Source organism: Rhopilema esculentum, chromosome 4 (genome assembly GCF_057945365.1).
Source record: "Rhopilema esculentum isolate cy_ngs chromosome 4, ASM5794536v1, whole genome shotgun sequence".
In the NCBI taxonomy this organism is placed as follows: Eukaryota; Metazoa; Cnidaria; class Scyphozoa; order Rhizostomeae; family Rhizostomatidae; genus Rhopilema; species Rhopilema esculentum.
This window is the reverse complement of record NC_142818.1, coordinates 7,878,236-7,900,189: the sequence shown is the minus strand read 5'-3', so window position 1 is coordinate 7,900,189 and position 21,954 is coordinate 7,878,236. Positions and strand designations below refer to the sequence as shown.

Here is a 21,954-nt window from a genome sequence, read left to right as displayed (position 1 = left end):
AAGCGCGCGAAAAATTGGCAACCTTGCACCCAGGGACGCCTGCACAAGATTAGGGCAGGAGGGGCAGTGTTGGTGATGTGGGCAAATCTCAAAATTTTTCTACTAACATCATAGAGTATTCCTGGGTGGGGGGCGAGGGTGGGGGTATCATAATAAAATATTAACATGGATATATTAACGTCACATGGTTTTTTACCATCAAAGATTCTTAACATAAAGACAATATTGACGAAATTATCTTGTCACTATTCACAATATTTGGTTTTATAAATATCATAGCTAACAATTCTTTTGTTTATTATCTATTATATTTGCCGCTCTCTTTCAGTGGCGTAACGGAACAGTGTGGAACCCTTACTAAAAGAAGCGTTTTAGGGCCCCTCTGCTTAACTAAATGATACTTTGAAAATGGCTTTGAAAAAAGCAAACATTTTACAACATACTTAAAGCTTTTTCGTCTGACACTCCTCAGAGCATAAAACGTCGTGCTTTTTTCAAAGCCATTTTCAAATTCTGTACCGCAAAAAAATTGTTAAATGATACTTTAAAAATTTGAGCCAAATTCTAGAGCTTCAAAAACTCATGAAGAAATGATAAACAACAACATCTGAAGATAAATTCTGCTGTCTAAGGTATTTCTTATTATCTTCATTCAAGCTTTTCCAGGATTTCCATGGATCGAATAACAGAGCCATCAGGGGCGGACTGGCTAATTTTTTTGGCCTGGGCAAATTTTTTATCAAACCGGCCCACAATAATAGCAAATAAAAAACTCCTCGGAAAATGCAAGTAAATGTTAGTCTGTAAGGAAAACAAGTTTTTAAATTCAGTAACTTTGTGCATGGATGAATGCTGGTTAACAGAATATGGTTAACAGAACATGTTAAATATGTCATTTGCTGACAAAAGAGTAAATAAACAAAAATTTTAACTCATTGGTTTGACTTTGTTTCTAAATACAGGATCTGTAAGAAGTAGAGTAATGTAATATTCAGGCCCACAATCATCCAATTTTTACAAATTTCATGAGAATGTTATATTTAGGTAACTTTTTACCTTTATTAAGTTTAAAAACCATAATTAAAATAACACACACACGATCAAAATACACACACACTGACATTTCCCATAATTCAAAAAGCGTGGTTTTTATTTTAAAATAGAGCCATAGCCTTTGAACTGAAATGTTTTTAATGTCTTTATTAAAATATCTAGCACGAAATTTGTAAAGACAGATCCATCCTCCTTTATATATTCGAATGTACCACCTGGTCAACATGGCCCATGCTGCAAAATCAATCTATCAACATCAGCATCAAGCACATCTTCACAAAGATGACCATGATCAGTTGAATAACACTTTGGAAGATCTAGCTGGCATTATTCTGCTTGTGTAAAAGGTTGACTCGCACTTTCATCGTCCCTTTCAGGAGTTTCAGACAGGGCCTAAAATAAGAAATTTTTACAGATCCACATTTTTTATAAAAATTGGGGGTGGTACTTTGCTTTGATGGGTATCATGGGGGTGGCAAATATAGAAACTGCCATCATAGTGCAAATAGCATGTCCTAATTGGGCAAATACCTAAATGAATGAAGTATAAGTAGCAAAAGCTGATTCTTCACAATACATGGATTGGGTTAATAAGAAAATTAGCTACATATAGCGATGTCTTAATATGTGAGCGGAAAGTTATCGAAAGAAAACTCTTTTTCTTGGTTTGTTCGGGTCTCTGTCAAAGTTATTTTTTTCCCTTTCACCTTCAAAAACTCCCTTAAATCAGCCTTACTTCCCAGACTTGTGGTATTTTTTGGTATATTTTGGTTTTTCGGAACCATATCTTTGCAGCTTTTCTCGGAAATCGAAACTTGCGAGATCAAGCATATTAATTGCAATATTTATATATTTGATAAGTTTTCTGGAGCTATGCTGCTTTCCCCACCTGCTTCTATCTTGTTATAGGTGGGAATCAGCCTCTCTGCATCGACAGAATTAGGGATTGCTGCTATGTCCGGGACAAAAGCTGGGTGAAACTTTCTTAAGTCTTGTTTACTTATGGAAAGTTCTTAACTGCATTCAGCCCATCAAATTCTTTGCCATCAAATCTTTTCTTCAAAAGGTTTTGATACTATAAACGAAAACCTCGTTACAGATGGCAAATAAACTCTTCTCTCACTGATGTACAAATTGTGCTTGTTTCTTCTTATTTTCTTTTCGCCCAGTTTGAAAGCATGATCTTTACCCCCATCTTATTTGTAATGCAGAAACCACGCACCAGATCTCAATTACGCCAAATTTGTCATAAGATTGTGCTAGATTTGCAAAAATTATGCTAGATTTAAAATCAAGGCAATCTGCTCGAGAAAGAGGCTAATGCATGCTCAGAATATCAAAAGTGGCCAGAGTTGCAATTTGGCCATTTCGACAACCCAGTGTATTCATTCTTCATAAAAAAAAGGCAATTAAGATCCATGGTTTGATGGCCAAATTTCTCCATTTTGGCAGTTTCTCAAAACCCCTTGGCCGTCATAAATTGATTTGGCTGAAGAAGCAACATTTGGCTGAATTCTGACAGCATGTTGCAAAAAACAACGAAAATGCAAAGGAAACAAAATTTTTGCACAGATAACATTCAAAAATTTTTAAAATAATTTCAAAATTGCAAATGATGAATGATGAAACAAAGCAAAAGATAACAAACAGTTTTAGATCAAAGCAAGTGAAAACTTTTGTAACCTACAAAGCAAATTTTGATTACGGTATCACTCCCAATAATTAGCGAAATTTAGCTTTTTTGTATACTGCGTTTAGCTGGCTGCATTTGGCTGCCAACCACAAAATATGTGGCTGCCAACCAACCAAAACAACTGGCAATATCCCGAAGGTGAAAAGTCACAATTTACTCCCAAAATGAAACCACAGATGCTGGTGCAAAGTATTTGCATTTGGTAACGATAGACAATGGATCAATGGAAACAATGTTTCTTCTAAATAATATCAGAATTATGCCAGAGTTATGCTAGATTTCAAATTATGCTAGATTTTATGCTAAATGACGATTTTTGGCCAATTTCATGTTAATATTACGCTAGACCAGGTCACACTGGCACCAGCCCACAAGGGAGTGGCTGGAACTGAACTTGCAGGCTTGCCCCTAAATTTTTTACGGCCACGCCCTTTGAAACACCGGAAATATAGGACTATTTGAGGAGGACTATAGTCCTTGTTATACATTCCCCATTGAATGTTCCTCCCAGCTACCACCGAGAGGCTTATCATCGTTCAGCTGCTGTAGCCTTGAGGGGACTTTTTCCAATGCTTTTCCAATTTAAAAACCTTAGTTGAAAAGGTTTATAACTTTATTTGAAATCTACTGAAAAATATCACATAAAAACCCCAAAATACATTACGGGCAGGAAATCATAATCTCGGTCTTGGTCTTAAGGCTCAGTGTCTTTTTTGAAGCAAGTCATAAAAGCAATCTAAATTGAGATGATGTCTTGAAGTTAAAGCTGTATACAGATTCCATCTTACTTCAAAATAGCACACAACAATATCATAAAGCGCAATTGATTTTTCTTCGCATGTACTGATGCTTCGAGCTCTGAAGTTTCTTAATTCTTCTTTATTATCCATTGCTTATTTCTTATCGCAATTTTCTTATAAAAAATGAGTGCAATACATAAGGCTGGGATCGGGCATTCACTTCGAGTTGAAAAAATGTTCCCATCTCTTTCTAAGGCGTTTCGATTGGTATTTTATGCTGCACTTTTAAGAGCATGCATTATTTACAAATCCACACTTTCTACAATCACAGGTCCACAATTTTAATTTACGACTCCACAAAGTGAGTCAGATCCACGCTTATTTTAGGCCCTGGTTTCAGAAGATTCATTTTTACTCCCTGAGCTTGGTAGATCTTGGTCTTTGCTTTTTTTAAAAAACAGTGAAAGTTGATGTAGCAGAATCGCCTTGACGTTTCATTTCGGCCCATTCGCTCGCACCAGATTCATAAGCACGCTTGGAATTCGAAGGCATTTGAAATGTGCATTAGAAGAAAACCTAATTGGCATACTATATCTTACATCATTATTTTGTGGTTGCTCACAAATCATACCCAGTCTTACGCTCATTTCATTGCTGCTATGGTTGCTACAAAGAAACTTGCTTTCAATAAAAAACATTTGTTTTCGAGAAACCTCTTGGGGGCCCCCTCAGGGCCCAAACGTTTGGGGTCCCTTAGTTTTGCGCTTAAAGGTGCACACTGTGCTTTACGTCACTGCTCTCCCTCTAGTGGCCCACTTTGTCACCGACAAACTTTTCAACCTTTGCGTTTTTGTGCTGGTGTTATAATCTTTCTAATATTCCAGCCCCCCGGCGTAGGCGCCCCTGTTTGCACCCCTTAAAATGAAAAAGAGGTCTTTTTTGAATATTAAGATACATATCTAATCAACTGGTATCTCCATTATATGGCAATATAATACTGTAGACTGAATTGTGGCCAAAAAGGGAGAGGCGAACGAACCTTGAATTTGAAATGTAAAAAATGATACGAACAAAGACCGAGATCAATCGAGGGAGGCAGCCCTGAATCGATCGGTGGTTCTCCTCAAGTGTCATGGACCCGTGAGCAGGGGTGTAGGGCTAGGGGGCTGAGCCCCCCTTGTTAATGCCGAAAAATGGCAAATTTCTACTTTTGCTATTGTTTTTTGCAGCATTTTGAGCAAGAGCCCCCCTTTTTATTTTGATAGCACTACACCCCTGCCCGTGAGGTTGAGCTTCCCTAAACCTTTAAGCACCCCTTCCCCCATATCCTTTATGGTCTTGTCTTGCAGATATTTCCTGCTTCTCTCGTTTAGATGAGTATCTTTTCCATAAAAGTTACAAATAAAAATAGCAGACCTAGGGAATGACTGGGGCAGAAGTGGGAAGAAAGCCATATTTTGAGGCTAATGAGCTAATAGGAGACTCTAAATAGGGTCCTCTCTGCCTTAAACATTGAGGAGGACAGCCCAAAGAGATTTGTTATGAATGTAACAATATGAAGTAAAACCCGCAAGTAAAAACCTACCTTATAAGAAAAAATTAAACACAGCTGCAAACAAGTTTGTCATTAACCTATATCTTTAACTTTTCAGTACCAACCCAGCCCCCACCCCCAAAACAATAAAGAATATGTCAGTTTATACATTTACATCTATTAATATGCTTTGCCTAGTTGTACTATGCTTTAACTGTAACAATTTTTTCGTTATTTGAAATTGATAGCATTTAGAGCAGGGCCCAAAATGTAAAAGAAATAAACCTTTGACTGATCCTGATTTAATGGACTTCTAAAAAGCTTTCTCATAGGAATGTTTATTCCAACTGTCCTTTTAAGTTTCAGTTTATGTTCGAAAGATAAGTCGCCAATTGTAGACTGCCGGATAAAAGTGGGTGTAGAATTTTATGTCTTTAATGATATATAAAATGAAGAGTCTTAAAAAAATTATCAACTTTAGTGCATAATGTTGTGCTGATTTATATTTTGTTTAGAATACTTTGACAATCTACATACCTTGCACACCCTTTTCTTTAAAAAATTACAGCAATCGCAAATTCCTCCATTTCTTCAAATATGATTCTTATAATTCAGCTGTAATGCACTGGTATGGTTTTAAAAAATATAAATTTCTTATAGCTGCATGTTTATGGGGGTATAAATGAGCGAACAGGCGCTTAATTTTTGGTTCGTAGTTGCGGATTTTTAATGTACTTGATTCTTTCACAATACATGACAGAATTTAACACAGAAAGGAATGTGACATCCATCAACAAATTCGTAATATTCATCTAGAAGCATACCAAAGCATCAAGTTTTTATATTGCTACCAACGACTAATTTTTACTATCGCATACTGCTTATTTTCACTGAACTATTAAGCTAATTTTACCAAAAGATTATCATCTATTTTGAAAGGCAAATTGTTTTGTTGAATTCAGTGATATTATAGAAACTCTGGAGATTAATCTTTTGGACTACAAAAGAAAGTGGAAAAATCCATGTGAAATTAGGGTGCCGATTTTAATGTGTAAGAAAACACTATTCTTGAGCAAGATTGAAACCCAGTTGAATCAGAACCGCATGGGAACTTCATTCAAACATGACATGCAGAACTGTGATATTAAACGGATGTTAGGGATTCAAAATTTTATTATCTTACTGCTGTCCAACAGCCAGGCCCAAAGGTTTGTTAAACAAAGAGAGCGACTCTCAGTTTAAAGTTTCATTTGGCGGTTCAATCTTAGCCTTGGCACAAAAAAGAATTGAAATAATGGAAACTATGTGCGCTAATGTCTGATGCCTTCAGCCTGACAAATTGATCATGGGCACAAAAAAGCAAAACATTCATGAACAGGACGACAGTCTTTGTACATTGTCGAGAAATTCTACGATAGAAACAGCAGATTTGTAGGATAACTGAACAGCTCTCCATTGCTTCAATACAATTTTTGTTATTTTACCAGCATCGAAACATGGCATGGTTAAATGAAAGATGTTGGATTTAAACTCGCGGAGCAGACCTAAATTTGAATAAACTTGACCCCATGAAGTTGAATAAATAACGTCAAAGACTACGAAAACTAAAAAAATTTCAATGAGTACGAATCTGCTAATAAATATACTATTTGTTGTATGTCCTTGATAGAACTTAAATATATCCTTAAGGAAAATGGCTCTAGAATTTTCGTATTAACCCATCCGGTAAATATTGCATACTATCGGTCACACATTGCTGCTTCACGTGCTTGCAAAAAGATTCCATCTCTGCAACCTTGTACTCCATCAGCATATGATTCTGAGGTGGAAGGCCAATGCAAGCTCGCAGGACATTCTCAATGCATGCTCTTTGCTTGAACAGAGCATTCACAATCGGGGTCTTCTCTGGCACAAGCGGGGCTTTCAGCAAGTAGCTCAACAATGAGAGTACCGTGTGGAAAGATTGCAGTTCTTGGTTATCACCAACCCTGAACTTCACTCGCTGGAAAACCTCGGTCAGCAGGACCAGATCAAGAATGATTGGCGTGGCCAGAAGAGAATCTTCGCAGGTGTTATGAATGACAAGTGTGTTAGTACCATTCATGAAGATCTCAGATGTGTATTCATCCATCGCTCTTTTGCTGTCGCCAACGTACGGCACGTATTTAATCACCACGCAGTGGTCCGGCTTTTCCCCGGGCTTGTAAAGGATCCTGTTTGAGTCAACCATGTCATCAACCACATTGCTCTTAGAGACCTCTTTAGAACGGAATTGTGCAGGATTTGATAAGTTCTTTCCGTCGTTATTGCCCAGATGATTGTAGCTAACAATTGACACAGGTTTTATACCAGCACTGACTAAGAAATCAACAAGGACAGACTTGATTTTCGTTTGCCCGGACTTGAAATCGTCGCCTCCAATGAAAACTTTATGTTCCTTGGCAAGCTGGAGAACTCCTGGAACAAACGTGTTTTGTGGCGATCCGTTGATGTAGGCACACCCTTCTTGTATGGCAGCAACCGCGTACAAAGTCGAAGCGGAAATTTCCTTCTCGTTTTTCACAATTGAATTCAATAAATTTTGACTAGAGTCGTTAAGTCCAGTGCGGACGGCACAAAACCGCTCTGTATTTGCAGTCCAGACAACGATTACCTTGTCAAGGCTATTCGTTGCCTTGAAGTCCCTTATATCTGCACGGATTTGATTTACCTGCTCTTCCGCCGTTCCCGTTAGAACATTTTCCGCTCTCTCTGCTTGATTTGGCGCAATGAAGTCCTCGCGATAGATTGCTTTCCTCGGCTTCATGGAATTCATCATTGGTCTTAGTTTCTGTTGCAGTGAACAGTGTAGAACCGCTGCCCTGGTCATTGCCTCACCCAAAGTTAATGAGGACAAGTCCCAGCCGTCAATTACCAAGTCAGTTGGCTTCACCATGGGTAAAAGATCTCGCATCGGAACAAAAACCTAGCAGCAAAAAAAAGAAAACTGCCAGTTGACAAACAGTGGAATCCCGCGATTATGAATTCTGTAGGGACCAATAAAAAATTTTGAATAGAGTGAGTTTTATATACCGAGGGTTCGTTTCACAGGAAGTATTCCAAGGGAACCACACACTTCGTAATAACAAGATGTTGTGGGTTCGTATAGCGAGAAATTTGTTATAATAGGGGTTTGTTAAAATAGATAGTAAATTGGACTGGGTGTATCCTTGTAGCCTTGAATTAAATATCATTTTAGCTATGCTTTTTGTAGTTTTGTAGATTTTGTTTACAGAGCATGAATTCATTGTGAATTGCGGTTTATAATAACAACTAACGACAAAACAATTATCATCAAGATGTATTCTTGTAAACTTGAATATACCAACCTCTCCATTCTGATCAAAGCCAAGGCTAACAGTGGATGCTTCGAGGATTGAGCCAAAGAAATTTGGTTTCTTTACACCCGTCTTAGTCTCCCATGTGATGTTGTGCTTGTTGGCAAGAAGGGCTGCCGTCAGTGTTGTACCGTTGTTGCCACTCCATCCGGCCATCATGAGGCCAACTTTTGGCACTTTGGTATCGGTGTGAAAGGTGAAATGAACATCAACTGGCTGTACATTACACGTGCCATTATCTTGGTTCACTTGGGTTGTTTGATAAATGTATTTGCTGATCACTGAGTCGTTCGTATACTTTACATTGGGGCTCTGGACTTTTACTTTGGGCTGCATGTTGCTAGTGCAATGTGACGTCAGCTTTTTTCAGCCTGGAGATAAAAAACCAATCAGTCAACCAATCAGGAAGGGACGAGTAAGTTTTGGCGCACACCTTAAAGGCATTATGTCCTTTCAGTCAACCGTTTACGTCAATAATTAAGGAATTGATGAGAGTTGGTCTTGCGTTTTTCGATTGGACAATGAACAGTAGCCGATTTTACAATAAAGCCAATTTGAATTTAGGTGACCACTGAAATTGCCTCTTAATAGCTCGGAGGTCTTCCAGAGCAATCGAAAACCTCTAATGTTAATATGATTTGTTTTTTGGAAGCTTATATGCATATCATTGTTGCTGGCTGAAATTCAGTTCAGGCCAATTTGATCAGGCTTTCTACCTTTAAAAACACAAGATTTAAGGGAACAGAAATCGCAAGAAGGGTTTCAAACAAGCTGTTATTATTAGACCAGGCTGTTATTATTCTAAAGACCTCTTGTGGCCGTAAACTTCCTGAAGAAAATTTCCTGTGAACATAGTTTTGAATTTGTGGTTAGAAAATCTCAATTATACAATAAAATTATGTTGTTGAATACTAGCAAGAGTTTCCTAAATAGAAAACGAAATTTCAGATTTCATAAGTAACTTATTTCCATGATTATAATCGGGGCTGCCGATAGGTTTCGGACGTCCTGGGGCAAAAGTGAAAGACGTGGCCCACTGTGAGCGAAGCGAGCAGAAAATTTCTTGCGACCACGCCCTTAAGATAAGCTAAAAATGGATTTTAGAATCTTACAGTCATTTCTTGCAATCTTTTAAACATTTTACTTTCTTACGCATACTTTTGCGACGTTTGATTAATTCCATTCTTAAAATGGAATTCATTACTTTATGAGGCTCCCTGGACCTGGAGACCCTGGGCAACTCGCCCTTCTTTTAAAGGACATTATTATCAAAACTCTTTTGAAGGGTAGACAAGCAACTGAGAAATATCAAAATGGTAATTCCTGCGTCTTGCTGAATGAAGCGATTTTACAAAAGATTGATTCCAAAAATTTAAATTATGTACAAAAGAGATGAATCTATAGTGTTGCGAGTGAGGTACAAGCAGGAAATTCTGGCACAAATACAGAATACAGGAGGTCAGTTCTTTCTGTATAGCACTTTCTGTATGGCCTGCATTAAAATATATCTCAAACACTTACAACAGTAATTTGTTACTTTTGCAAGGGAAGCTGAACCCCTTTGAGCCTCCCTACCACAATAAAACTGTGCTAAATAAGTTTTGATCTATTTCAGTGTAATGAGGTATTTCCTGGGAACATTTTATTTTTTCCTTCAAAACTGCTCAACTTCTTGCAAAGTTATAAAACTATTGAATTATTTATCCACCCTTGTGGTCGCAGGGAAAATAACACCCTGTTAACCAGCCCTGAATTATGTTAATCAGCCTTCAATTAATTTTCAAATAATTCATTATTATTCTCAATCATCACTGTTTTCTAAACAATTTCCGGAAAGCCTCACCATAAATAAGGAAATTTTTGGAAATTCTGTTGCCTTCATGCGAGAGGGTGAAGTAGATTTATTGTAATGTTTTCTGAGCATTTGTGCACAAGCCTGCTACGCATGTGAAAATATTATTATGTTAAAGAGTCAGCTGTGATGTGCATTACTCTTTCTTCAGAGTTCCTGGCCTGGGTTCATCAATCCAATTTCCCCTTCTCAATCCAATTATAACATAAATGGCAAATTCTTAAGGATATTCAAATTGAAAATTTCTCCTGGGGATCAGTCCAAGGAACCTCTTTTGGAGAATTTTTTCTCCAATTATTGTAAATACGGGGGGGGGGATATTTTACAAATTTCATGCTACGAGGGGGCTTAATATTGAGTTATTTCATTAGCAATTAGGGGTACAAGTTCCTCACTTCTTGGGAACAGCACCGCACAGCAAGTATTCCATGAAGTGCTGGTGCCCAAGAGATTGCTATTATACCGATCAAAGTATAGAAAGTGGGTACAGGTGGGTGAGTCAGCATCCAAAAATTGTTTACATTTCACTTTTATTTGGCCCTTGGGTAAATTTCTAGGTTTTTCTGTGCCCTGGGTGGAGACCTAGGTTTTTCTAGGCTTTGGGGTGGTGTCCCAAGTTTGCTGGAAATATGGATGGAGGCTTAAGCCTGATTAACACAAGACAAATTGTTTCACACGAAGATAATTTTTCACTGCAAATGCGCAGAAGTAGAGATTAGAAAATTCTCTGAGAATTAACAGCAAATAATTCCCTTTGAAAAAATTAGAAACCTTTCCTTCTTTCCTGCAAAATTATTGAAGTTGTAAAATGAACCAATAAGAACAGCACTTGAAGAGAGAGCTGACTTCTGTTTTGGTTCCTAATGGCCTGCATCTTTCCACATTCTTTTTCTCAAACACTCTCACTTATACAATGCAAAAAAATAGGTTGGTAACTATTCATTTCCTGTCGCTCCTACACAATCCATGCCAGTGGATTTATATCAGATTATTATTCAAACATTTGAATTTCAAATCAATGAAAAATGGATCAAATTGATGAAATAAAGGATCGGCAAGAATTTCTTCAAAACGCTGAAATGTTGGCTGCTAATTTGCCTGCTCAACAGCAACAGTTACAGTCAAAAAAGACTCAAGATTTGTTTGATGAAGATGTCATAACAGGATCTTGCATGTCTTTGCAAGCTTAAATGGTGACATTTGAAAGTATTTGAAGAAGTCTTTGTGGTAATGCAAATGCAAATGTTTATCCAAAGATGAAACTTGCCTTCTGAAGACGTTCTGAATAAATTGTTCTACATCAGTATCCATCGCTTTTTCAATAAAAATAACTTTAAAATTTTAAGCTTTCTGATAAAGCACTCTTCCAACAGTCACTATATTCTTTTGCAATATTTGCAGTCAATTAAAAACAAAATTTGCCAGTGTAAATTTGAACTTTAAATTTGAGAGAAAAATTGACAGCTAGAAAATTTGTAGCTTTTGTGTGGAGTCTAAGGTTTTTTTCTACATTCCAGAGAGAAGCTATAGGTTACTGGGTTAGAGTCCCAAGAATTTTAATAAACAGTTTGGTTTGTTTCAGTTTACTGAAGTCTATGGTGGCCCAGCATTCTCATTCAAAAAACAGAAACATATTTCATGAAATGTAAAAAAATCACAGATATTTGTGATAAATTTGACATTAAATTCAAATTATTTTCTTGAAGTTTGAAATAACATGCCAAAAAGCAGAATAAACACAATAAAAAAATTAAAGAAACATTTCCATTTCCAAGTTTCAAATATAATTTTTTCTTTTCGTTTCTGAAAATCACGTTGAAAGTGATCAAAAGAGACATTTCGTTTTCATTTTCAAAATGAAATGTCACGATCGGCCCAGCGTTCTCATAGACCACAATGCTTTGCAAGAATAAGCGCCTCATTTCCATGCAGCTTTTCGCGCCCTTTTTGATTTTCTAAATAAATTACCTTTGGCTTATGTAGACAAGAAAGGGAGATTTTGCTCCATATGGCTGCAGAATATAAAAGAAATAACGAATGGACAGAGGATAACGAACTCCAAAAATTTATTCGTTGTATGGTTGCCAGAAACTTTCGAAGAGCTGAAATTCTTGACTTTCTGCAAAGGGATTTTTCTCAGTACGCTTGGAGCCTTGGTACATTAAGTAGGCGCATGAAACATTTTGGAATAAAATTCGTCGACTACGATACAACTGTAGATCAAGTGAGGGAGGCATTTAATGCAGAAAAAGACGGCCCGGTCAGTTATTAGGCTACCGTGCTATGCACAAGAGAATCAGAGAGCAGTATGGCCTTCATGTTCCCAGAGGACTCGTTTACGATGTAATGACCCTTGATGACAATAAAGGACTAATTCAACGGAGAACGATTGGGAAAAGAAGAAGAAGGGGTCAAGTTGGAACATTCACGTCATTGGTGCGAGGTTAACTTGTTATTGAATTCATAGGGCTGGCGAAATAGAGTACCATGTCCTCATTTTTTACAAAGCTCTAAAGAACTTTTTGATCAAAATTAACAGTGGTAACCAAGCTTTCTGCAAGTTTTTGTGCTTGATCGGGAACTGAGCTTGTCTCCATGGGTCATTTCTAGCTGGGCACTTGGTGGCAAACAATTTTTACCCCCCCCCCCCCACTTTTAAAGCCATTTTGCCAGCCCTGATTGTGACACATATAAATCATTATCCAAGTTGTACTTTTTTAAGTAACAAAAAACATATTGCTTAAGGTTGCTTGGGGTATAGTCAGTGAAATGTCATTTTGCATAGACTGGCAATTGGACACGCTATTTTTTGAATTAATGGTGTAAAGGGCCAAGATAGCCATTTCCAAAATTTGTCAAACACAAAATTTCTGTAACAAAATCTATAAAATAATACTTAGGCCTAGTGGGTAGGTGAGAAAAATCGTTTGAAACTAGAACCTTCAGGAAAATTATCTGTTTTCTTTATTCTTTGTCTTAATTTATCCTATTTCAGGGACCCAATCACACATTTACTTAATTTATAAAGCCCGGACAGTGAACCCAATCCAAGTAAAGTGAACAAGCTTGAACCGCAAACCTCAAACTAATTGATGTTAGATTTCATTAATAAAGAAGACTCTATGTTCTGACGTTTTAAACTCTGAAGAGTGTCAGACTAAAAGCTTTAGTTTACTAAATGTTTGCTTTTTTCAAAGCCATTTACAAGTTTTGTACCACCAAAAGATTGTTTTAATAAAGAAGAGAAAAAGCCTTATCTTTCCGATGTGGTATCTGTTGAATATTTGTGCATGAGGGACCTTTGTTTGAGACAAGCACGTCACACGTACTGACAGGGAGGCCAAAATGAGCAGCACAAGCACTCTTCAAGTTAGGTAGAGTTATTTCGTCAAACTCAAATGATACAAATTCGCGTGGCTGAATCGGACGATAGGTTTGCTTGCTGTCGGGTTCTGAAGAAAGCTTCTGGACGACAATCTCGTGCGGGGCAGATCCGAGTTTTCTATTTTTATTTGATGCCTCGTTTTGTTTTGTTCTTTTGTTACTCATAACCTTGTAAAGTTTTTCCCAAGTATCATGCCTCTTCATGATTAATTCAAATTTAATAGGTGTGCGTTATTCGCTGTTAAGTGGCAAGAAGAAGCAAAAAGGGCGCGAAAAGCTGCATGGAATTGAGGCGCTTATTCTTGCAAAGCATTGTGGTCTATGAGAACGCTGGGCCGATCGTGCCATTTCATTTTGAAAATGAAAACGAGATGTCTCTTTTGATCACTTTCAACGTGTTTTTCAGAAACGAAAAGAAAAAATTATATTTGACACTTAGAAATGGAAATGTTTCTTTAATTTTTTTATTGTGTTTATTCTGCTTTTTGGCATGTTATTTTAAACTTCAAGAAAATAATTTGGATTTAATGTCAAATTTATCATAAATATCTTTGATTTTTTTACATTTCATGAAATATGTTTCTGTTTTTTGAATGAGAATGCTGGGCCACCATAGAAGTCAGATCTTTTTCTTGAATTAGATTTTGTGATAACCATTTCACTTTAGGAAACGATTCTGAACTGAAATTGAAATCCATCATGCATTACAGAGTAGAATAATCTGTTAGATGAAAAATCACCTAGTCTAACCATGTGGCCATATATTGCAACCTACTTTCCCTGGAATTGAAGAACAAATAATTTCCAGTAATTCACCTCTTCCTTGGACATTAATACTAATTACCAAGTCAAATTAGGGAAAATTGATTTAACTGTGGTGTAGATGTAGGGGAATCTACTTTGCATATAAAAAGAAATATCACCAGAAAGAGGGACTGCTTTAGCCCCATTGTAGTGTTTTGACCATCTCATTAATGAAGGCCCCTTCCCAAAATCTGCAAAATGTTTCGAGGTCCTATCCTATCATAAATTGTAATTAACGTGTTAGTCATGCATCCATGCACAGATTTTTAAGTTATATAACAAACCTGATGCACCGTTTTCTGATCTTGAAATTCGAATTTGCAGATAACTTGAAAGATTGGTCAAAAGAACTTTTTCTAACTGACTTGAGATGAATTAATCGATTCAATGAATTTAAAGTAACAATAATAAGCAGATGGATGCCCGTGCCAGTGGCAAAAAGAAATAAAAGTTTATCGATAGAGACTGTATATAAAAATAAAAGAAGTGAATATTTTGTCAGATATGGTCCAACAAAAAAACTTAACTGCCTTGCTAAGAAATACGTGAATAAGGACCCTTTTCTTGTAGCTTTAGGCCGGAATAAGTTTCTCTTAGGCCAAAAAAATTCTAGAAGGACTGCTTTTTACATATCCCCTATACAATCCTAGTCTAACCAATATACATTCTGCCTTGTGAATAGGAAGCTTGGCATTCCGTTAACATAAGACATGAACGATTAAGAGGGTTAAATAACTCACCTTCCTTAGCTTTGATGGCAGCTTTCACGCCTCCAGGATGGATATGAATGACTTGGTTTGAAACAACCCATCTGGCCTATCGTACGTTAAGTCACGTGTTAATTGTTGAAGAACAATGGCGTTTAAATTATGAATAGAGCCAGAATAGATAGAGCAAAGGAATTTCTATTCTGTGATAGAGCAAAGGAATTTTATTCAGAGATACTTGCCAAGAAGATGGTTGTGTAGGAAGCTTACGGAAAGCATAATTCTGACAGAGGAAAGCGAGAAAACGGGAAAATCAAAGTTTATCTGTTACAGTCTGATCCTCTTTTATATATGCCACGAAAAAGGCAACTTTGGCCACCTTAATGTTCGCGTGTTGTGAACCATATGGTCTTTAAAATAAGATTCATTTTCAAAATTCTTTCTGGATTGTTTCATAAAGAATTGGAGAATCTGCATTCAAGACGGGGGATGGTTGAGTATCAAAAGAATTTGTTACGAAAAGCATTGAGCAATAAAATTCCACAGTTTGGCGTCTGGTTTTATCCGATGTCGTAACTATTGTAATGTTGTGAATACATCGAATCTTTTCGTCCGTTATGAAAAGGTTGCACTGTTGACAGTGATCTTGATTCTTCTTTATTTTATACCAGCTTTTTATTTTTATTATAAGTTTTTTTTTCAAAAATCGGGAGGATTTTTAATTGTCGGGAGGTCGGGATATGACCTTTGAAATCGGGAGTCTCCTGGTCATATCGGGAGGGTTGGAACATATGCATTTTTAGGCAAAATCCCATTCCTCACGTATAGTTTATACGTATCTTTTTTGCAGCGGAAGCTGCCCATTGTTTTCCCTCTCATTCGGTATTAGGGGAGCTTCAGCCCCCCCCTCCGGTTCCGACAGGCCTGCTTTCCCTAAGAATCTTTCCCTGATGAATCTTTTACATTTCCCTGATATGTCCGTTACAATACTTTACAATAGTCTCTCTTCATAAGATAATTGAACAGCTGTATGGGTGGCACATATCCATGTTAATATTTTATTATGTTACCCCAACCTGGCCCCCCTTCCAGGAATACTCGATTATGTTGGTAGAAAAATTCTACGATTTGCCCTCAGCACTAACACTGCCCCTCCTGCCCTAATGTTGTGCAGGCATCCCTGCCCGCCAGGGCTTCAAGTGATAACGCGCATGAAAAGGGGGGCTAGTGCATAGTCTGGAGGACGGGCATGATTCATCCCCCAAACAAGAACCAAAAGAAAATCTCATTTCCAAGTTCAGGACTCGCAGCAGTCTCTATTTTACATACCGTCAGGCGGTTTCACAGGAACTGAACAGCAACTCCAAGATATTTTCCGGGATTGAAATAAATTGCTTTTTGAAATAAATCGCTTGCTGTAACGTTCTTACACTATATACGTACACTGAGATCTCATTCAACATGCAAAGTAGCATTGGCGTTTATTTCCATTTAGGGAATAACTTTAACAAATTTTTCATAAAAAGTGTGCATATGGGATCCTTGATGAACTATGAATTTTAGTAATTTTAGAAAAATATTTCTACAACCATTTGCATTTTTCTCAAAGACTGGCTAAGACTTTTTTCCTCGCCATGATGCAAGTATATAGTCTGGGTAGCTAAATAGGAAAGTTTTGTTAATTTTTGAAAATGTTTTTTATCAATTTCAATAAAAAAGGAAACTATTTGATAGATGATTGTTATAAACCCTGATTTACATTTATACTTGTCTAATTTATTCATATTCTGATCTGAGTTAAGTTCCCAAGTTCAACTAAAGTTCCCAAGTTTTCTCGAAGCTTGAATGACATCAAAATTTGCTAAACTCACAGGCTTCTCAACCAACCAAACCCCAAACCAGCAAGCAAAAACAATAGCCTAATAATTCAATAAAGAGTCTCCCTAGAAAAAGCCTCCTCCTTCGCATCAAGTCCCACACTTGAATAAGCGTCTAGTTTTGAATGAACCCTTAATTATGATGGCAGATAAGAAGGGATGTTAAATTGATAACAACTACTTTAAAATGCTATTTACATTGGAGCACCTATGATTGGTATCATAAACAATGGGGTCCTACTATTTCAAACCTCACCAATAATGAGCCTCTGGCTATTATCAAATAAAGGTCTTCTCCTGTTATAATATTGAGCTTTTTTAATGTCTTTTTTAAATATATTCTGTGTCAAATAAGCCTCCACCTAAAGAAGGTCAAGTTTTGGATAAAATATTACCTATAGACTGCAAGGGATCCATACTAGGGCACTGACAACATACCTGGAAGGAGGTTAGAAAATCTAAAAAAAATTACAACACCGACTTTGTCCATGAAGGCTTGAAAATAAGGAAAATGTAAGAAGATATTGCCATAAAAACTGCAATGCATGATTTGCCAAACAATGGTTCATACAAAAAGCTTGATTCCTGAAACAAAAAGAACAGGGCAGACCTAACCATTTACAGATACAATAGAGAATTTGTTGGAAAAGATTTCAGACAAAAAACAGACAGTACCTCTCTAAGCCATTTTGACACACAAAAATCAAACTCAATTTTCACTGAACAACGGTTTGAAGAACTAAAACATTACAATGCATGTGTTCATATTTCGATTCATAAGCAACTAATAAACGTCTCTGACAATTATACTTTGATGGAATTCCCTAAATAGTCAGAAATGCTCACAGATCAGCTGATGTGATTGGGTTTTGTCTATACAATTTTCTCTTCTCTTTACTGGCTGCTCTCCATTCTGGATTTACAGTTCTTGGTGCCTCTGGTCCAACTAAAAAAATATATGTATAGCTATTATAAGGGCCTGGCCATAAGACTTATAGCAGGGAAGCAGTAAACAGCTCTTCTGGTAATCTCCAGGTGAGCTATTTAATGTTAAATAAGAAAAGAAACAAAGGAAAATTGATGTCAAGGAGAGCAATTTGTTTTTAGAACAGTTTAGGAGAGCAATCCACAGCTCCAAAAATTCAATTGAGAGAACACTACGATCCTCTCTCGAAGAGGGGGATGAGAGTTCATTGTTTCAAAGATTAGACAACTATTTCCTCTTCAATTAAAATGAATAAATGAAAGAAGAAGTTCTTGTAACTGTGTTTGATTTCATGATATTGTGTATTATGTTTGTAAGAAACCTTTAAGAAACTTAGTACACTAAAATCAACAAAACATTGAAACTGAATTCTAACCCCTAGCTTAGCTTCTCTTAAAAAGCATATACTGTCAGTGATGAGGTAGGAAAAGACAAATAACCCTGTCAATTTTTAATGGTGAATGTTGAAGCTTGATAACATCCTGCAAAGCTCAAGCCTCACTAGGGATATGCAGTCCTGGTAATATTAGGTGTGCGATCGCACGTGCACGCCTCCACACACGCCTAGAACTCTCGAGGCATGCTTTCTATTGCACGGGCAGTTCCACGTTTTGAATTACTGTTCTTTTCCTCTTTCCTTTTAATTTCTTTTGTGTGGGTTATATTGACAGCATTTCAGGAGGCATTTTAACCCTTTACTTCGTTTCCATTAGGCCTGGTTTCCATTACTTCGTTTTTACGCTACTCTGTTACTGTATGTCTCCGTTCTCTCTCTCCGTTCTTTTCTTATTTTCTTGAACACATTGCCCGGGCCACTCTGTTTTGGTCAAAATGATAACGTGGGTGTTTCCATTAATCCAAATTTGTCCGTTAACATATCCTTAGCTCAAGCTCTTTTTGAAACTGAGATTGAATGACTCCGTTTTTGAATGCCTCTGTCTTCCCTGTTCCCATTAAAATGATGCATATTCAAATGGTTCCGTTTTCGGATTACTCCACTTTGAACTGCGGTTTTGAATAACTTCGGTTTGGTATCAAATGACACCATTTTTGAGCGTATCAATGAAACTCAAACTCAAAAACAGATTCACTCGAATCTGTTCTCATACGGAAAGGGAGTAATGGCAACAGAGCCTATAAAACTTGTATCCTTTTTGTAAAATTATTTTGTTTTCAAGAAACTTCTTCTAAAATTCCATGAAACAGGCCTGGCCGTTTGAGGCGAGCGATAGCTCGCGCTCGCCTCCACGCTCCCCTCGCAACCTGAGGCGAGCTATGAATTGCTCTCCTAAACAGAACATGAAGGAAGAATCGCTCCCCTAAAATTTCCTATTCAGAGAATTATGAAAACGCACGAGGGTTAATTGGTTTATTTTTGTAACAGCGATTTCTCCTGTCATTGCATTTATTGCAATTAACTTTTTGCTTGTTGGGCGGTTTTTTATGATAGGCATAAACTTCAATCTATTCTGAAAAGGATAGTTAACGGGAAAGTACGTTTGTAGCGGTTAGAACCTTTCAATCTTAATAAAACAGGAATATTTTTGGAAGGAAAGTCGAAGAAATTGGCAGGAATTGTAGATTGGGGATATATTAAGACAGCAGGTCCCTTCCAGCAATAGAAACAAAACTATCCCTCAAAGAGAACAAGGTACTCTGTCTTGCAGATCAAAAACGACAACCAAAACATGGAATTCAACTATCCAGCGGCATTTACTGAAAAACCCATAATTGGGTGAAAACTATAACGGCAACATGTTTGGCATAATTGGCAAAGCCTGATCATCGTTCCATCTAGCAGTTTGTGAATCTATCTACTATATAAACATGACGAACCGCTTTTGTGTAGACATAAGTGAGTTCGTTTTCACCTTAGGACTCCGTTGGTAACATTTTCAATAAGAAAGCGGCACTGATTGGACAACCTCAACAGTCATGTGCTCGCGCTTTCTGATTGGCCTATTTCGATCCAAAACTGGGTATTTTAGCGTAGAGTTTTCCATCTATGTTTTGACGTTTTATTATCTGAAGAGTGCTAGACGTATAACTTCAGCTTGTTTTAAATTTTTTTTTCAAAGCCATTTTCAAATTCTGTACAACAAAAAGATTGTTTTGCAAGATAATTGTTGTTTTTGTGTTGTGCCAGCTTTACATGAAACTGAAAGAGTCTGTTCTTTTAAATACTTCAATTAAAGGGGGTGCCTAAGTCACGGTTAAAGCAAATGCAAATTGAAAGAAGTAAAACAGCATACTCCTGACTGCGGCTATTACATCAAGGCAACCGACAGGTACTAGAGGGGCTTATTAAGTCATCTGTCGATTTTCTTTAAAGTACATTCTATGTGTTACTGATTTAGCTCGCCTCAGCAAATGAGGGGAGCGATTCACAGCTCACCTATAAAAATACAAACGGCCAGGCCTGATGAAATCTTTTTGGTTTTACGAAAACCTCATACGCTTTTCTAATACAAAAATGACATCAGGTCTTCATAAAAATCTTAAGGTCTCCATTTTGTTGATCGCACGTCATCGCACGCCTAAACTTTTCAAGGCGTGCGATTACCAGCACGCCGCCAAATTTCATATTACCAGGACTGGGTATGTGTGTGTGTTTCAAGTAGTTACTTAATTGCCTGCAAATTGCCTTCATAAAAACGCTATTCATCATCAATTACATCAAAAGCAAGCTAACAATTTCAAGCAAAAAGCTAGAAATAAAATCTTCCAAAATATACTTACTGTAAGTCTTTAAGAAAGCAAAAAACAAAACTGCAGCAGCAAGGCCAATTGCAATACCTCCAACAACAGGTTTTGTGTGGTCTTCTCCAGTCAAAGTCTCTTTAAAAGTCTCTGGGAACTGAGCTTTGTAGACTGAAACAGAAAATAAAAAAATGTTTTTAACTAGAAAATTGTAAACAAATGACTGCATTGGTTACATGACTTTTGTGTGTTTAATTTACACTGGCAAACTTTTACACAAAGGCCAATATGCTCAGGGCAGGGACTGGTCATTTATGAAAAATTACTGCCTTGTTCTAGAAATTACTCCAAACTTCATTATACAACTTTTTTGAGATCAGATTTGGTTTTATCACCATACTTTTGGCCAGATTCAACTTTACATATTGTTTGTGCTTATATTTTTGATTTTACTGAGAAATTGAGTTTAAAAACTTGTAAGGGATTTGACTGCAAAGTCATTTTTAGAGGAAATTTACCCCTTTTGTCGTCAATAACGGTCAAATCCCTTATAAAATTTTATCTTTATGTCGTCATAATATCAATATATTGAGAGCAACAACATAATGAAAACATCCAAGTGACTAAATTCTTGTTCTTAATCCGAATCTGGAGTCAACAATTTTGTACAAGAAAAATGCAAATAGAAAAGTGGTCTACATATAGAAAATGCAAACAGTTGTCAGCATAACTTGAGCTATGCGTTGAAACAGCAGCTAAGCTGTGATTATGCGAGGTGCATAATCAGAAGAATAACTTCAAGGGAAATATGGCTGAGACACTTTTGTTTATGTTAATACGAAACTTTAACCTACTCATTATTAATGCCTACAAAAGAAAATGAACATTTCAAATTACCAATGAACAACAGTTTACGACAAACTTACGTTGTAGTTTTTCCTCTTTAGTCAAGGCCGACCACGGTCCCTTTTCCTTCGCAAGGAGTGCAGACAAGGATGAATCTGCCTCTACCCTTTCGTACGGAGTAGGATCAACTCGAATGTATGCCGATGAACGAGAGGCAAGGGAAAAATGTCTCGTGGCCAAACGACTCACGGGAAGCTTTGACAGTTGTCTGAGGCTCGCCATTTTGAATATATGGAAGTGAAACAAGGCTGTCCAGCAATGCACTTCGGCCCTCGATCTGTCCCAGTGTCCGAAACTTATTGCCACAACAACAACATTTCTAGTTCATTGACATTTTTTGGC

The 21,954-nt window shown here is 37.0% G+C and overlaps 2 protein-coding genes across 2 annotated transcripts; both read right to left on the bottom strand.

The window, feature by feature from the left end:
* Window positions 1–5,806: 5,806 nt before the first annotated feature.
* On the bottom strand, window positions 5,807–15,287 carry LOC148960368 (inositol-3-phosphate synthase 1-B-like). The gene is made up of 3 exons (XM_089115780.1): window positions 15,178–15,287; window positions 8,389–8,768; window positions 5,807–7,985 (listed from the first exon to the last, which is right to left on the bottom strand). Exons 2-3 carry the CDS (start codon window positions 8,731–8,733, stop codon window positions 6,720–6,722), a joined length of 1,611 nt encoding a protein of 536 aa, XP_088971906.1. The 5' UTR covers window positions 8,734–8,768; window positions 15,178–15,287; the 3' UTR covers window positions 5,807–6,719.
* A 2,410-nt stretch (window positions 15,288–17,697) lies between these two features.
* LOC135691219 (cytochrome c oxidase subunit 4 isoform 2, mitochondrial) lies at window positions 17,698–21,879 on the bottom strand. Its single transcript, XM_065209020.2, has 3 exons — window positions 21,633–21,879; window positions 20,746–20,877; window positions 17,698–17,967 (listed from the first exon to the last, which is right to left on the bottom strand). Exons 1-3 carry the CDS (start codon window positions 21,832–21,834, stop codon window positions 17,864–17,866), a joined length of 438 nt encoding a protein of 145 aa, XP_065065092.1. The 5' UTR covers window positions 21,835–21,879; the 3' UTR covers window positions 17,698–17,863.
* Window positions 21,880–21,954: the final 75 nt, after the last annotated feature.

What these genes read in the sequence shown, in the direction of transcription:
- LOC135691219 (XM_065209020.2), bottom strand. Translation starts at nt 21,834, where the DNA reads ATGGCGAGCCTCAGACAACTGTCAAAGCTTCCCGTGAGTCGTTTGGCC. An exon ending in TAAAGAGGAAAAACTACAAC is followed by an intron (nt 20,878 to 21,632) that starts GTAAGTTTGTCG and finishes TTTCTGTTTCAG; the next exon opens with TCTACAAAGCTCAGTTCCCA. An exon ending in TGCTTTCTTAAAGACTTACA is followed by an intron (nt 17,968 to 20,745) that starts GTAAGTATATTT and finishes ATATTTTTTTAG; the next exon opens with TTGGACCAGAGGCACCAAGA.
- LOC148960368 (XM_089115780.1), bottom strand. Translation starts at nt 8,733, where the DNA reads ATGCAGCCCAAAGTAAAAGTCCAGAGCCCCAATGTAAAGTATACGAAC. An exon ending in GCTTTGATCAGAATGGAGAG is followed by an intron (nt 7,986 to 8,388) that starts GTTGGTATATTC and finishes TTTTGCTGCTAG; the next exon opens with GTTTTTGTTCCGATGCGAGA.